The sequence below is a fragment of the Podarcis erhardii genome, assembly GCF_964252035.2.
Source record: "Podarcis erhardii genome assembly, chromosome: 17".
NCBI lineage: Eukaryota > Metazoa > Chordata > Lepidosauria > Squamata > Lacertidae > Podarcis > Podarcis erhardii.
Window position 1 is genome coordinate 16,325,033 of NC_138515.1, and position 16,488 is coordinate 16,341,520.

The window sequence follows — 16,488 nt, forward strand, 5'->3', positions numbered from 1 at the left end:
AGGAAGCTTTGTTTGGCCTTTGGTCATGCCGCTGGTCTATGAATATTCATGCTTGCAAAGAGTTTCCTTATCTATTCCTTGCTATTACTGACTTTATTTTCTTAGTACCTCCAAGTATGAACTTAGGACTCTGTTGTTCTGTCAGTGCTTCTGTGAAGGATGTTATTTGTCCACTTCTCTTTCTGTGCTAAGTGTTGCACCTTTCTGGGCTGTGGTATAGAACCATCCATCAGACTATAGCTCTCCATGTGAGCTGTTTGTCTGGAACTGTTGGATTAAGCTTTGCTTTGCATCTTATGTGGCTCGGTCCCTTTCTGCGTTTCCATGCATTAGAGTCATGGAATACTTATTTATTTAAGTGTTTGTTCTTCCTTGCAGTCCTAGCCTTTATCCTGTGTTTGGGAGGAGGTGGCTCTTCAGGAGTGTGTTGTTTAGACAGTAGGCTAGCATATGAACAAGTGGCTTTTCATTTTCTCCCTTCCTTGGTCCAGAGGTTCTGCTTCTGCTGAATAATTCTGCATTCAGAATTCCAATTCCCTCTCCCTTCTCTCAGGGTGGCCTTCAGCATATAAATCTAGGACAGCCTTTCTCAACCTGTGGGTCCCCAGATGTTGTTGGACTACAACTCCCATCACCCCTAGCTAGCAAGGCCAGAGCTCAGGGATGATGGGAGTTGTAGTCTAACAACATCTGGGGACCCACAGGTTGAGAACCGCTGATCTAGGAAGTAAAATGCAAGAGACCGAATGTAAGAGACAGAACTGTGCCTGGGTACCAGAGGTTTGGCTAATAATCAGTAGTTTTCCTAACTCAGTCCATTCCATGGAATCCAGATCTCTGTGGTCTCAAGCAAAGTTCCTCACCATTCAAGATCCGGGGACTTTGTTTAAACAGATTTCATAGAACGTAGGATGCTGTTTGGATGCTAGATGGGCCAACAGACATGATGCTTTAGGATGCTAGATGGGCCAACAGACATGAGTCTGTTGGACCATCTAGCTCACATTCTCTCTACCAACTGGCAGCTGCTCTCCAATGTTTCACACCAGGTGACATTCCCTGGTCTATCTGGAGATGCACAGGATTGAACCTGGGACCTTCTGCAGGCAAAGCTTGCTGTGCTACAGAGTCATGGCCCTTCAGCTATTGGTTACTTTCTCTGGCCCTTATCCCTGTAACAGGGATTTCTTGGGATGATGATGATTGAAATAGGCCAGTATTCTGCTCCTCCCCAAATCCTCTGCCTAATTTATTATATCACACAACATACAATCATGGCAGAAAACCACAGTCCGTTCCTCCCCACCCCCACCCCGCGATCTGCAAATGTGGTTCCTTACCATCAAAGGCAATGTGCTAATAGAGGGCCTTCTACTTTTACCACTAAGAAGTGAGTGGCAGTACAGGATGGGTTTGAGCAATCCATAGGTTGAAGGAAACCGGGGTTGGCTGCAAAATCCAAACGTGGTAGATTGGCACGTTGGTAGGTACTTTTCGTGTACCCTGCATCATATATAAATAAGATTATCAAACACTTTTGAGACAATTAAACGCAGATGGTTAGACAACAAATTTCAAGAAATTAGTAGCCAAATCAGGATAGTGTCTGCGCAGGTTTGGGGATGCTGCAGTGTGGACTGCCAATGACGACTTACTTCTACCACCTGGCCAAACTGAATCAATGCAGGGTATACACACTAGCGAGACTGAATGTGCTGCCATCGACAATACTACAGGGGAGATTCCAGAAAATACCGCTTGCAGAGAGACACCATGTCCCTATGGACAGAGTTGTATAGAATCCATTGTGCATGTTCTTTTGCACTGCCTCTCATATCAGAGAATTCCATCTTAAGTTCATTAATCAGTTGGTTATTAGCAGGGAGTAGCATTTAGATGAATGTAAAGTAGCCTTCCTAATGTTGACCCAGGACGGGCATAGGATCGAGATAGTAGCCAGGTTTCTGCAACAAGCAGTGAGGATCCATGAATGTTATACAACAGTATTGTAATTGTTAGATGAGTGGTTTTCTTGTACTGAACCTTTGGGAATGTTGTCTATATGCCAATAAAGGTTTGAGAATGATTGATTGATTGACCTTTAATGGGTGTTACAGGAACTGTTCTCCAGCGGCTTAGATGCCAACACACGAGGATAGCAGAACTACCATGATTCATGTTGAACTACTAAGAACAGAAGGAGGCACAAGTCCATTACATGGTTACTTAGGAGATAAATTCTAAAGCCCTCATTATTTTGCAAACAGGGACAAACCCGATCTCAGTTTACTGCCCTCGCTAGCCGTGAAATTTCGCACAAGCACGAGCAAGGATCTGAAACGCTCTTCAGCATACCGACATGTTGGCTTGAAATACAAGGAGGCTTTTGTCTGTCTCTGTACATAAAGTACGGGTTCTGCACTGCTGTCCCCTCCGTTGAGCTCAGCTAGAGCATTCCAACTGTGAAAAAGAACCACTTGCAAGTTAAATATCCCCAGGACCTCTCAACCAAAGTAGAAGCTTTTTTCAGTCCTGGTCTAAAGCTATTTATTACACTCTCATACATGCGTGAGTCTCCTATTCTGGAATATGCAGCACTGGAAATAAATTAGTTCAGTTACATAAATGTACAACTGAAAGCAACTTAAATTATTCAAATACCTAAGCAGCAAGTGTTCTCCCTAGCTGAACTGAATGGATAGCATAAAAAGAATATGCCAGTGTTGTTTAGTGGTTAAGAGTGATGGACCGGGATGACCAGGGTTCAAATCCCTACTCAACCATGAAGCATCTTGAGTGATCTTGGACCAGTCACAGTCTCTCAGCTTAACCTGGCTCACAGGGTTGTTGTGAGGATAAAATTGAATTGGAGGAGAACCACGTTGTCACCTTGAGCTCCTTTGGGGAAAGGTGAGATATAAATGCAGTAGGAATCCTAATAACAACAAGAAAAACAATACTATTGGGTGCAGGGGAGTGACTGAGGCCCAATAAGCAGCAGTCTCTAGGGCTGGGCAATATTTGGTTTTCAACGTCACTATATATCGCCAGCTAAACATTGCACTATATATTGATATCTCATGATGTCTGAAATAAGGATGGAAGAGGTGAACACGTGGGGCTTGACGATATTTGGTTTTCAACATCATGATATACCACCAGCTAAACATTGCAATATACCAATAGATCACAATGTCTGAAATAAGGATGGAGCTATGTGGAAGCATTATCTGGGACACGGGTGGCGCTGTGGGTTAAACCACAGATCCTAGGACTTGCCAATTAGAAGGTCGGCGGTTCAAATCCCTGTGACGGGGTGAGCTCCCGTTGCTCAGTCCCAGCTCCTGCCAACCTAGCAGTTCGAAAGTATGTCAAAGTGCAAGTAGATAAATAGGTACCGCTCCGGTGGGAAGGTAAACGCCGTTTCCGTGCGCTGCTCTGGTTTGCCAGAAACGGCTTAGTCATGCTGGCCACATGACCTGGAAGCTGTACACCGGCTCCCTTGGCCAATAAAGCGAGATGAGCGCCACAACCCCAGAGTCAGCCACGACTGGACCTAATGGTCAGGGGTCCCTTTACCTTTATGTGGAAGCGTTAGCTGGTTTCACGGTTTTCCCTCCATTGTGATTTTTGCCAGTGCCTGCTCTGGTGATTCACCTCCCCTTGCAAGAAGAAGAAGAAGAAGAAGAGTTTGGATTTGATATCCCGCTTTATCACTCCCCTTCAGGAGTCTCAAAGCGGCTAACATTCTCCTTTCCCTTCCTCCCCCACAACAAACACTCTGTGAGGTGAGTGGGGCTGAGAGACTTCAAAGAAGTGTGACTGGCCCAAGGTCACCCAGCAGTTGCATGTGGAGGAGCAGAGACACGAACCCGGTTCCCCAGATTATGAGACTACCGCTCTTAACCACTACAGCACACTGGCTCTGCAAGAGGCTCTGCAAGAGGCAGGGGAGAGCTGAGCTGGGAGAATTAACAGGGGCTGCAGGAATTAAGAGAAGCCTTGGCTGGCTTCACAGTTTTTTCTCACATTGTGATTTTTGCATAGGACACACACACACACACACACACACACACACACCATGATTCACGATATATTGGCAGGTCAGAAATTTTGAAGCCGATATTGCAATATGGACTTCAAGCGTGGCTGGGGAAACCCAGCCAGATGGGCGGGGTATAAATAATAAAATTATTATTATTATTCAAAGTGGTTTGGGATAATATATTGGTATATTGCCCAGCCCTAGTAGTCTCTCTGGAAAGCCTGGAAAGCCTTCATCAGTGTAATAATAAATATGATCAATCTATCTTCCCCTATGTTTTGGCTCTGTGACAAGAGCAGCATCACCACTGTACTGAAATTTATTTAGAACTTGTTAAGCTACTGTAAGTAACAACCCAGCCTGTGAAATGACAGCAATATTGGAAAGAAGTATTTATGGATGGAACTGTAAATTCAGTATTTTCCTTCCTAGTGAGGAAAGCCACACTCAATTCCTTTCTGCTTGTCATGCAGTGGCACAGAAGCCTTGCTACAAAACAGTTGAAATGCCTATCGAACTATCATTCTTATATCCTATCGAACTGTCATTCTTATGTGAAATCATGTGCAGGATTTAAGATAGGAGCAACAGAAGAATGTAAAGAATGGACTTTGGAAGCTTAGGAAATAAATATATACAGTTGTACCTTGGTTCTCAAATGCCTTGCGATTCAAACGTTTTGGCTCCCGAACGCCGCAAACCTGGAAGTGAGTGTTCCGGTTTGCGAACATTTTTTGGAAGCCGAACATCTGACGAGGCTTCCACAGCTTCTGATTGAGTGCAGGAAGCCCCTGCAGCCAACTGGAAGCTGTGCCTTGTTTTTTCGAATGATTCTGGGAGTCGAACAGACTTCTGGAACGGATTCCAGTCAAGAACCAAGGTACAACTGTAGATGTGTTTTAATGCAGCTACTAAGAGGGAAAACATCAGGGAAAGGAGGGACAGGAAGTCAAGAAGAAAATGTGCAACCAAAAAAATGATACACATGATTGGAGTTACGTAATAATTTGGAAGATTTAATAAAAATGATTATTTAAAAAAATGCTTGCAATACTAACAACACCCAGTTTTCAACAGTATGCAATGTGTGTGTATGTAAACAACCAGCTCAAAATCTGTACTGCACTTTTGCAGAAGGGTTTAGATTTGACTATCAGTCCGCAGAGGAGAAATGCATTCTGGTGCTAAGATTATCCATCTGGGATGACAGCCGAGTCAGACAGGGGATTAAGATGTGTCTGTGACCTCTAGCATTCTTTCCATCTTTTCCCACAGCCAGAAAGTTTCACTTACAGTTTTCCACAGTAATTGCCAGAGCTGGAAATTCTTGCTTTTCTATCGCTAACCTTTCTTTCTGGGTTAACACCTGCTGCCAAAATGGTAAATCACCTGACCCCGTGCTCTTTTTTTTTTTTTAAGTGGTTTTTGTTCTTGTTCACAGAAACCTCAAGTTACAGACACATTTGGTTCCTCTTGAAATCTCTGCAAAGTAAGATTGCCATGTTCCCTATCGCTCACCTTCTTATGCAAAGAAATCTAGTTTTAATCGAGATTAGGTAGAGTATTTAGCAGATGCTGCTGCAGTTTAATAAACGATGCCCTTCCAGCATGCATAACGGTAGCCCTTAAAAAAAAAAAAGCCGGGTTATTTGAGGAGGCACTGCAGAGTAGAGCTGGGCGATATTACGATTAATTGTCTGAAACCAGTATGATGTTCAAACGGAGATACCGGTTTCAAACTTTTTGAGCTGGCCCACAGCTGGTGGCCGGGAAGCCAAGATGTAGGGCCAGCTCAGGTTGCCTTGATCAGCTGTGAGGTGGACAGTTTATGTTAAGTTGTGGGCGGACATATCAGACGACACAGCGATTCTTCCAAAGCAGCTCTTTATTTATAAGCTGGAACAGAACTGAACTGAGGAGCTCAGTCAGCCTGCTTATATAGAGCTCCACTAGAATGCAACAGTAACCATTTTCTGTAACTAGCCAATCACTGAACGTCACTTTTGATCCGTCATTTGCATACAAACTATCCAATCACTGAACGTCACTTTCGATCCTTCATTTGCATAACTATCTACGGTATCCCCCTGCTGGCCCAGGGTGAGAACTTCAGTACATAACAGTTTACAAAAGCCCGTTTCTCAGCTGATCAAACCCCCTTCGCCTCCTGCAAACTGCAGTGGGGGTCAGCTTGTTTAAACTGCTTCTCTGAGGGGCCAGCAGGAGGCTGCCCACCCTTGTCCCCACATAGCTGCTGCTCATGGGAGCCCGAATGGTATGGGGGCTCGTTCAACTTCGTGACCTGGGCAAGTGTCCAGACCTGTCTGGCTTGTGCATGCAGGAGCTGTATGGGGTACGGCTGGGCAATTTCAGACATTGTGATATATCAGCTGTTGTTGTTTAGTCGTTTAGTCATGTCCGACTCTTCGTGACCCCATGGACCAGAGCACGCCAGGCACTCCTGTCTTCCACTGCCTCCCACAGTTTGGTCAAACTCATGCTGGTCGCTTCTATAACACTGTCCAACCATCTCATCCTCTGTTGTCCCCTTCTCCTTGTGCCCTCAATCTTTCCCAACATCAGGGTCTTTTCCAGGGAGTCTTCTCTTCTCATGAGGTGGCCAAAGTATTGGAGCCTAAGCTTTACGATCCGTCCTTCTAGTGAGCACTCAGGGCTGATTTCCTTAAGAATGGATAGGTTTGATCTTCTTGCAGTCCATGGGACTCTCAAGAGTCTCCTCCAGCACCATAATTCAAAAGCATCAATTCTTCAGCGATCAGCCTTCAGCCTTCTTTATGGTCCATATATATGGTCCATATATCAGTACATGGCAGCATTTAGTTGCTAATATATCACAGTGTTGAAAACTAGATTGTCATCCAGCATCCAAAAAGTTAGGTTAAAAAAAGGTAAAGGACCCCTGGACAGTGAAGTCCAGTCAAAGGTAACTGTGGGGTTGTGGCGCTCATCTCGCTTTCAGGCCGAGAGAGCCGGCATTTGTCCACAGACAGCTTTCCGGGTCATGTGGCCAACATGACTAAATCAGTTCTGGCACAACGGAACACCGTGACGGGAACCAGAGCGCACGGAAACACCGTTTACCTTCCCACCACAGTGGTACCTACTTATCTACTTGCACTGGCGTGCTTTCAAACTGCTAGGTTGGCAGAAGCTGGGACAGAGCAACAGGAGCTCACTCCATCACGGGGAATCGAACCACCAACCTTCTGATCGGCAAGCCCAAGAGGCTCAATGGTTTAGATCACAGCGCCACCCGTATGTCATGGCAGAAGTGTAGGGACTGGGATAAACAGTGAAGATCAGAGTATTTGCATTAGTTCCCTTCCATTCTGGTGCTTTTAGTCTTTCCGAAGTGCATTAGTTTTTATGATTAGTCATTATCTACTTACGTTTTGAAATGACTGCGGAACGGCTGGAGTTCATGGGAGTGCAACAAAGGTGTATAAGGAAAGGATAAATGCACCTTTTTGTGTTGGTTATGGAAAATCCCCGGTGTGACACCAGCCTTTCTCACGCAATCCATAGCCCCAAATATCTGTATTTTACACTCTTCTATACAAATAGCTTTAGGCTGCTTTGTAGAAATGACGGGAAATTACATCAAACGTTCATCCTGAATCATTATTTCTTCATCAGGTTTGTAAAGAGTCCAGCTTGCTTATTACAACATGAAATTTCAACATATTCCTGCAAATAATAAATATGAATTGCTGGTTTAGGCTGAATTGTTCCTTGGCCATTGTTCTTGGGTGTTTTTATAGAAGGCAAATAAGCTTTTTGTTACAAATGGAAAGCTGTTAAGCTAACCAATCTCATGTTGCTTTAAAGCTGGGACTTTCCATATATTTGAAACCACCAGCTGCCAAACCAGTCCAAACAAATGTTGGCTCATTCTGCCATTCCGTTGGCACCGAGAGAGGTGCTTCATTAAAGCTTCATCTCCCTCTAGTTATGGTTGAATGCTGTTCTGCCAAATTGATGTCCAAAGTGACTCACAAATGAGTCACCTTTTGCTTAGCAAGTGATTGCTGCAATATGTGAAGACTGGTTCTCTACAAACGGAAGCTGTTGAATGTTTTGCTTTGCTTTGGTGGAAATCTGGGGCTTTCTAGCCTAAGAAGAGCTGCTCTTGCCCCAGACAAGGTCAAGCAGAGTTCTCACGGTAACATTCTCCCATCTTCTGTTGTGTATCTTTCCTTAGCCATGTCTTAAACCTTGTATATATTAATCCATCTAGAGCCATAGTTTTCAAAACACAAGGAGACAGAAGTTACACAAAAGTGCTGTTGTCTCTCATCATGTTGCCTGAGCCAGTCCGCAGAGCACTGGTGCTTAAAAGCAACCTTTCTCCTCACTGAGCACCATTGCCTGATTTGGCTGGTCTTGCTAAGTCATGGGGCTACAGTGGTGCCTCGCAAGACGAAATTAATTCGTTCCGCAAGTTTTTTCTTCTTGCGAGTTTTTCGTCTTGCGAAGCATGGTTTCCCATAGGAATGCATTGAAAATCAATCAATGCATTCCTGTGGAGACCGTCCAGGGACAGAGGGGAAGCGCCGTGCGCTTTCCCCTCTGTCCCCGGACCTGTTTAAAGCAAGGGGCGGCGGGGAGAAGATTGCTTCTCCCCGTTGCCTGCCCCGCACGCCTTCCCCTCTGTCCCCGGACCTGTTTTAAAGCAAGGGAAGGGGCAACGGGGAGAAGATCGCTTCTCCCCGTTGCCGCCCCTTGGTTCAAAAGGGGTCCGGGGACAGAGGGGAAGGCGCACGCGCCTTCCCCTCTGTCCCCGGAGATTGCGGGGCTGGCAACGGGGAGAAGCGATCTTCTCCCCGCCGCCCCTTGCTTCAAAAGAGGTCCGGGGACAGCGGGGAAGACGCGCTGCACTTCCCCACTATCCCCGGAGCTTGCGGGGCAAGCTTCGTTTTGCGAAGCAAGCCCATAGGGAGATGCGTCTTGCGAAGTGGCTAAGAAAACGAAAAACTCCTTCGTCTAGCGAGTTTTTCGTCTTCCGAGGCGTTCGTCTTGCGGGGCACCACTGTAGTTCACACTTTGCTCTTCCCTTGTGCACTCACAACCTCCTTTCCAAAATGCACATGACTGTAACCAGGTGACGGCAATCATTAGAGGCCATTCAAATCAAAGAACAATTAAAGAGTGGGATGGAATGAAGGAATACATGAAAAAATATGGTTCCGGAACTGGAATATTAATAGATAATGTGTAAAACGTGCAGGAGATAAGCAAAGAAATAATAAAAGAATCAATTGAATAATTATTAAACTACAGCAACACAACAAGATAGAAGAAGTAAAAAAATATAATGAGATCACACATGGGTGAAGGGGAGTGGGGGGTATAGGGGAATTTATAAAAAATTATAATACTTCTAATTGTGTTGCATTTAGATATAGCAAAGGGAAGTCTATAGCAATTAGGTATATTTTAATCTAGTCAACTATGTAATAGGCTTATGTTACAAAATGAATATGGATTTTGAATTTGATGTTTGTAATTCTTTTTCGGTTTTGGAATAAAGTTTTTAAAAAAAGTTTTCAAAACACAAGGAGACAGAAGTTACACAAAAGTGCTGTTGTCTCTCATCATGTTGCCTGAGCCAGTCCGCAGAGCACTGGTACTTAAAAGCAACCTTTCTCTTCACTGAGCACGATTGCCTGATTTTGCTGGTCTTGCTTTGTCGTGGGGCTAGTTCACACTTTGCTCTTCCCATGTGCACTCACAACCTCCTTTCCAAAATGCACATGACTGTAACCAGGTGAGGAAAAATGTGAGCTGGGATGTATGTTGATAGAGCTGTATGCAGGGTTTCTCCAAACTTGGATCTCCAGCTTTTTTGGGACTACAACACCCATCGTCACTAGCTATCAGGACCAGTGGTCAGGGATGATGGGCATGGTAGTAAAAAAACAAAACCAGCTGGAGACCCAAGTTTGGGAAACGCTTGCTATTGTTTGCTGTGGTTTTTTAGAACTTATTTTAATGCCTCTCGTAAAGATCCTGCCTTGGTAGGATTGTATACTGAAAAAACAGGATATATATATTTAAAGAAGATGAATAAATGTGCAAATTAAGTTAATTTGGATGTGCAGAAGATACTAAAAACAAATTTAAGGAACCACAGAAAGAGGGGGATGGAAGTCAAGTTTTGAAATGTCAAAATGAATGTAAAATTAGTGAGTTGTATAAAACTAGTGAAATGCATAAACTTGAAAAGTATAAATAAATAAAATATCAAAAAAGGAAAAAGAAAAACAGGATATAAATAACATTTTATAAACCTCTCTGTGAGATCCATCCGAATAGTGGTATAAAATACCTTAAACAAACAAGCAAACAAAGAATTGTTCTTGTTGGGTGTTGGAGCTGTTAAAAGTATTCCAGAAGCAGATGTTCTGTTTACTGAAGCACGTCTTGGAATGGGTACCACATTAAGGGATGAAGAGGCCCATCTCAGCCCTCTTTCTGCAATGTTATAACTATTAATTGTATTGGCCTTTTGCTTACCTTTTGCTTTAGCTGAACCAAATTCAGTGTGATCTGAATGTTTTCTTTTCATAAGCTTTCCCATGGCAACCTCTTCATACCTAAAATCCCAAAGAAAGTATTAAAACCTTGCGGGCGTGACAAGTACAACACTGCTTAGCAGCACCTTTTCAACGCAGGAAAAAGATCTTGCAAATAAAACATCGTTGTCTTTTCTTTTCCTTAGGTATCTTGCCGGTGTACCATAACATGTTTGCACTAATGAATCAGACAGACAGATGTTGGTATCCCCCAAACCACACCTTCCAAGTAGAGGGATCAAGCAGTCTCACTGTTCTCTACCGGATAAGGTTAATATCTTAGCTTGTTTTTGTTTAAATCAAAATGGTTTTTGTTTAATCAGATTTCTTTTAAACTAAAGGACTATAATGTAGGTTGAAATAATTGATTAATTTCCTACGACTTTTTCATTTCCATTTAATTATCAGAGGGGTTCGTAATAAGAATAACGCTCTTTGTCCATACATTTTACAGTCAGTTTTATTCCATGTGTGTTTTATGGAGGTTATAGCAAATGCACATGGAGGCAGGGGCAGACCCCTGAAAGCTGACGGAATCGCTTGATGACCACTTTTACTCAAGGAGGAGTAAACTTGATTATCTATTTTATTTAAACCCAGAGCTATTTAATTTATTTGATGGGCCCATTTATAAAAAATAATTTCAGTGGAATGTTCTCTTCTTCTTCTTATAAATTGATTGTATTGCAATTACTGTACAATTCTAAGCATGTAGATGTGGGTGTTTACTTCCAGGTATGCATGTATGAGGTTGCAGCATTTTGTTTAAATAAGCAGTTCTGTCTGAACAATGGCTGCATATCCACTGTGTCCTAGCAACCAAGGCATTCCCATTGCTCTAGTCATATAACCATTTTGCATATATTTCCAGAATGTAAAACATCTGCGGATCAGTGTGTGTACTTCTGTAGTCTAGAAAAATTCCCACTGAGTAGCCCCCATCTTAAGGTTCAATGTACCACAGTGTGACTTGCATCACAAACATAAAGGAGATTTTTAAACCGTTTTGCCATAATGTTTCTGGGGAGGCCAAACCGCCTGTTCCTTTATGTCAACGTGTCAAGGGTAGGAGTTTTGGGAAGCTTGCCAGAGTCCATAAAATACATAGATACAGGCTTTGTTCAGAAGTGTATGTACCATGCCGGACAGTTGTCTCGAAAGAGCTGCGTCTCCCTTCTCCTCTCCTAACTAAGCCACGCTTCCTAAAATGGAGATTGCATAATTCACAAGAAAGTATACATTTACTACAAAAGAGACACAAAACTTTTTGATTCCTGAGTATGCTAAAGCAATATCGCTGAGATATACAGTGGTACCTTGGGTTAAGTACTTAATTCGTTCTGGAAGTCCGTATTTAACCTGAAACTGTTCTTAACCTGAAGCACCACTTTAGCTAATGGGGCCTCCTTCTGCTGCCACGCCGCCGGAGCACGATTTCTGTTCTCATCCTGAAGCAAAGTTCTTAACCTGAAGCACTATTTCTGGGTTAGCAGAGTCTGTAACCTGAAGCATATGTAACCTGAGGTACCACTGTATTTTGATAAATTGTCTGAAACCAGTGTATGACGTTCAAACCATGATACCGGTTTCAGACTCGATACATCCGCAATGTATTGCCAGCTCAAATTGCCCTGATGCAGCAAAGGCATAGGCAGGCAGGTAGACAGGAGCCTGAGAAGATGCTCGCCTACAACCTACACAGTTTCCATCCTCCTGACTGCTTCCAGTTTCACCCGGGCAGGTGGGCTGCCACTTCCTCGTGGTTGGTCACTCCTGGAGCGACTGACAGGGAGGAAAGTGGCAGCCCAGCCAATTGGGCGAAGGTGGAGGCAGGCAAGTGAGCACCTTCTCGGGCTCTGTCTTCCCCCTGCGTGTGCCTTTGAAGAAGCTGCTCCCCCCCCCCCGGCTCACACAAGCGAGAGTAGTATGGGGGCTCACTCAACTGTTGGGCTGGGTGAGGTATCTCAGCTGCTTAAGGTGGGGAGGAAGAAGCAGCCGAGATACATTTCAGGCATCACGATATATCCATAGATTGAGATATTTAGCTGCTGATATATCACAATGTTGAAAACCGGCCCTACTTTCTGTGCTCCCCTGCTCTGACAATGTGTTGGAACTACAAGTATCCCCAAACAGGAAGCCATGGCTTATGACATAGGAGCAGGTCCAAATTTTACTCATCACAGTAGCACAGGCCACAAGTGCCCAGGGATCCAGACTTTCATAGAACCAGCTGTATTTGCCTCTCTGTGATCTGACATAGTACTTTGCAAATTCTAGAAGACAAGGCTTTAAAAATTAGCAAAATTATTTAGTAGCAGTTGTAAGGCATGAATGTGTCACACACATGTAAGTCCCAGAGGCAGTTGCAGACAATGCCAGGGAGTTGTGCTCCTTTTGTGACCTCCCTCCTTCAGAGTCAGACCACAATAGTATATCTGAGGCATTCCAGAATAAAGAGGGGGAGGGAGGAGGCAGAGAACTCAGTGCGGTGCAAACATGCCAGGAGGAGGACCAGATTGCCTCTGCCAATGCGTTTGCACCACTGCTGCCTTGCCTCTCCCACTCTCCATCCTGGTATTCAGGAGCAACTTGGCTGGAAGGAAGCCAGGGAAGCAGTGCCACCCTACTGCCCCATTCACTACTATCTAAAGGCCACTGCTTTACTAAAGCTAAGTAGTTCTGGGTCTGGTCAGTGTCTCAGTGGGCAGTTGTACATCACTCTGGGTTTCATGATGGAAGAAAGTTGAGATAGAAACATAAGAGGTGGTGCGGCGGGGGGAAATGAGTGGTGGTATTTGACCAGTAAATTGGCAATGAGTTTTGATGTTTGGTTATTTGCTGACTAAATGCCAACTCCAGTGGAGATGGCTCATTTCAAGCTGGAATAATTTAGTGGCAATATGAACTTGTGTGAAAGTATTCAAAGCCCTTGCCCTTTAAGCAGCCTGAATTTCATTAAAAACATGTTTCTAACATGTGTCGTCTTGGCTGCAAAAGCACTGATAATATGTCTTTGCTTCTTAACAGGTTTTATTTCCCACACTGGTATTGTAACAGCAATGTACGGGCATTTCGGTACGGTGTCTCCCGAGGTGCAGAGAGTCCTGTCCTTGATGACATTGTCATGTCTTATTTGTTTGCTCAGGTAAAATTTTGACAACGTATTATTTAGGTATGGATGTATTTGGCTCTTCTCCATGTTTTTACTGCTGGAAATGAATGTCTTCATCCACATATGGATAATTTCACAGGAATAATATTAATTATATGCAATTATCCTGTGAAATAAAAATACAACAGCCTTGAGAGCAGCACCAAGGTGTTGATTCCCCTTTGAGATCTGAGCTGATTTCTTTGTTCAAATTAAGTTCCGAGTTGATTCAACAGAAGACAACTCAAGCTGTGATGAAAATAAATGAAAAGAGCAATAGGCCAAATTCATCAGAATTTCTGTGCCTTTGTTTTTTGCCTCCAGTGGCGGGAAGACTTTGTCCATGGGTGGGTGAAGATGCCTGTCACTCATGAAACACAAGAAGAATGTCTTGGCATGGCTGTTCTTGATATGATGAGGATGGCCAAAGAAAAGGACCAAACTCCACTAGGCATCTACAATTCTATGAGGTAACTCTCTTTGCGACGTCGTCTTCTGCAGCTGTGCAAATGGGGAAGGGAGGAGTAAAAGGGGAGGTGGAGGCAGGAAAGCACGAAATGGAAATAAGGATCCAAACCATTATTATTTTTATTGCCTGTTGCCTTACCCCTTTTCCCAAAGAACTTGTTTCCAGTTCATGACTCTCCCCATTTTAAGATTAGCCTGAGAGATAAGCGCCTGGCCCAAGGTGATCCAGTCAACTTCACAGCAAAGCAAGAGTTTGAACTTGGATAAGGCATTTGCAGATCTGAGCAAGTTGCGGCCTGTTCCATTTCACCAGATGTGACACTCCTCTTTTATACAGCCTGGTGGTTCCTCGTTCTGGTCGTTGCAGAGAGAAAGTTTGAGGATGCAAACCCTGACATCGCCAGTGGAATTCGCCTCCCGGTTTTCTGTCCCACTTGCTCATAAGTTAAAAGATTTTAGGATTTAGGACTTACCTGATAGTTGCTCTTGCACCTTCTGTAGAAGAATACCACCAGCCCCCTTTGAGCTACTCATCAATATTTTGCCGCACACTTGGTTGTCTTTGTGTTCACAGCTACAAGATGTTTTTGCCAAAATGCATCAGGGAAAAAATCCAGGATTATCACATTCTGACACGAAAGAGGATAAGATACAGATTCCGCAGATTCATCCAGCAGTTTGGCCAGTGCAAAGCAACCGCCAGAAACTTGAAACTGAAATATCTCATAAATTTGGAGACCCTCCAGTCTGCCTTTTATTCAGAAGTGTTTGAAGTGAAGGAACCCGGCAGAGAGCCTTCGGGTGAAGAAAGTTTTGCAACCATTGTTATATCTGGAAATGGTGGAATTCAATGCTCAAGAGGGAAACATAAGGATAGTGACACACTGGCAGAACAGGTAATCTCTTATAACATGCAGTCATACCTTGGTTTGCGAACAGCTTAGTTCCCGAACGCTTTGGCTCCCAAATGCCACAAACCTGGAAGTGACTGTTGCGGTTTGTGAACTATTTTTGGAAGCCGAATGTCCAGTGGGGCTTCCGATTGGCTGCAGGAGTTTCCTGCAGCCAATCAGAAGCTGCGCTTTGGTTTCCGAACGTTTTGGAAGGCAAACGGACTTCCAGAAGGGATTCCGTTTGACTTCCAAGGTACGACTGTACTTCTGTATTTTGTTTACTATGAAAGCTTTGAGAATACCACTGGAAGCAGAATGATTTGGTTCCATCAATAGAATGCTTACTGGCCAAGTAGAAATTAGCATTGTGCAGTCAGTTGAAAGTATTGTGGCAAGTACTTTGCAGGAAAAGGTACGCAGAATATAAATAGTGAGGGAGGAGTGGGAGGCTGGTTTAAGGTTCTGTGGGTTTTTAGTGCACACCCAGTTCTGTTCTGTGGCTTGAGCAATGCAGGGTCCCAATCCTTAGTATCAATGCAGACTCTAGTTCCTATTGGTTTTTATTTGTTCCTAGCATTGAATGGGATTTCACCCAGGTCTTTTAAGATTGCTAGCCTTACTGTCATGGAAATAATTTGAATTAGCAGTAGATGTGTCTGAGAAGTGAAGATTGTCACTTTCTGTTCCCCAGTGGTGTTATAGGAGGATAATACATTAACAGATCATTATTATTTTTAATGCATGGTGGTACACAATTCACTCAATTGGTAAAATATTTCCTTTCTAGATACTTTATAGACCGTAAGTTGGGTTAAGCAAAGGGGGGATTTTCTCTTGAGTGTTTTGGATTTTGCTGCTTGAGCATTGCTATTTTAATTTCTCTGTAATTTAAATTTCATCTGTTAGTGGTGGCAGCATCACTTAAAGCGTATGGTGATTCTTATCTAAACAGAGATAAGCAACTTGAGTAATGCTGTCTGTGCACACAGATGGTAGCCTTCTTAGAAATAAGACCCCAATCCTGTTCTGTTTCTTCAGTCTGTGCAGTTGTCAAGGTTAGCCTTTCATCAGTTTATTCTGAACGTCAGTCCATAGAGAGGGATTTTTCCCTTGGGAAACTCTTCCCTTGAATGTCTGGCTGATTCAGAGGCTTGCAGCTTGTGGTAAAGATGTAAAAACCAAGAATTCAGCTGCCATTGATAAATATTGTGAAAGGGGAGTAGAGAAGTAATGGGCAAACACCAGGCTGAAACTTGTTTTTCTGGCAGGAAAGGATGTTTCTTATTACTTCAGAATCAGGCTATTGAGAATAATGTTACAATTGCTCTGTTT

General features: G+C 43.6%; 1 protein-coding gene across 2 annotated transcripts in view; it reads left to right on the top strand.

Moving 5' to 3' along the window:
* JAK2 (Janus kinase 2) overlaps positions 1 to 16,488 on the top strand; it is a 94,141-nt gene that overhangs the window by 34,445 nt on the left and 43,208 nt on the right. For both annotated transcript variants that reach the window (XM_081844836.1, XM_081844837.1), the window contains 4 exons: positions 10,788 to 10,911; positions 13,672 to 13,789; positions 14,120 to 14,265; positions 14,838 to 15,159. In XM_081844836.1, the coding sequence (XP_081700962.1) occupies positions 10,788 to 10,911; positions 13,672 to 13,789; positions 14,120 to 14,265; positions 14,838 to 15,159 (710 nt within the window). The remainder of the gene's footprint in view (positions 1 to 10,787; positions 10,912 to 13,671; positions 13,790 to 14,119; positions 14,266 to 14,837; positions 15,160 to 16,488) is intronic.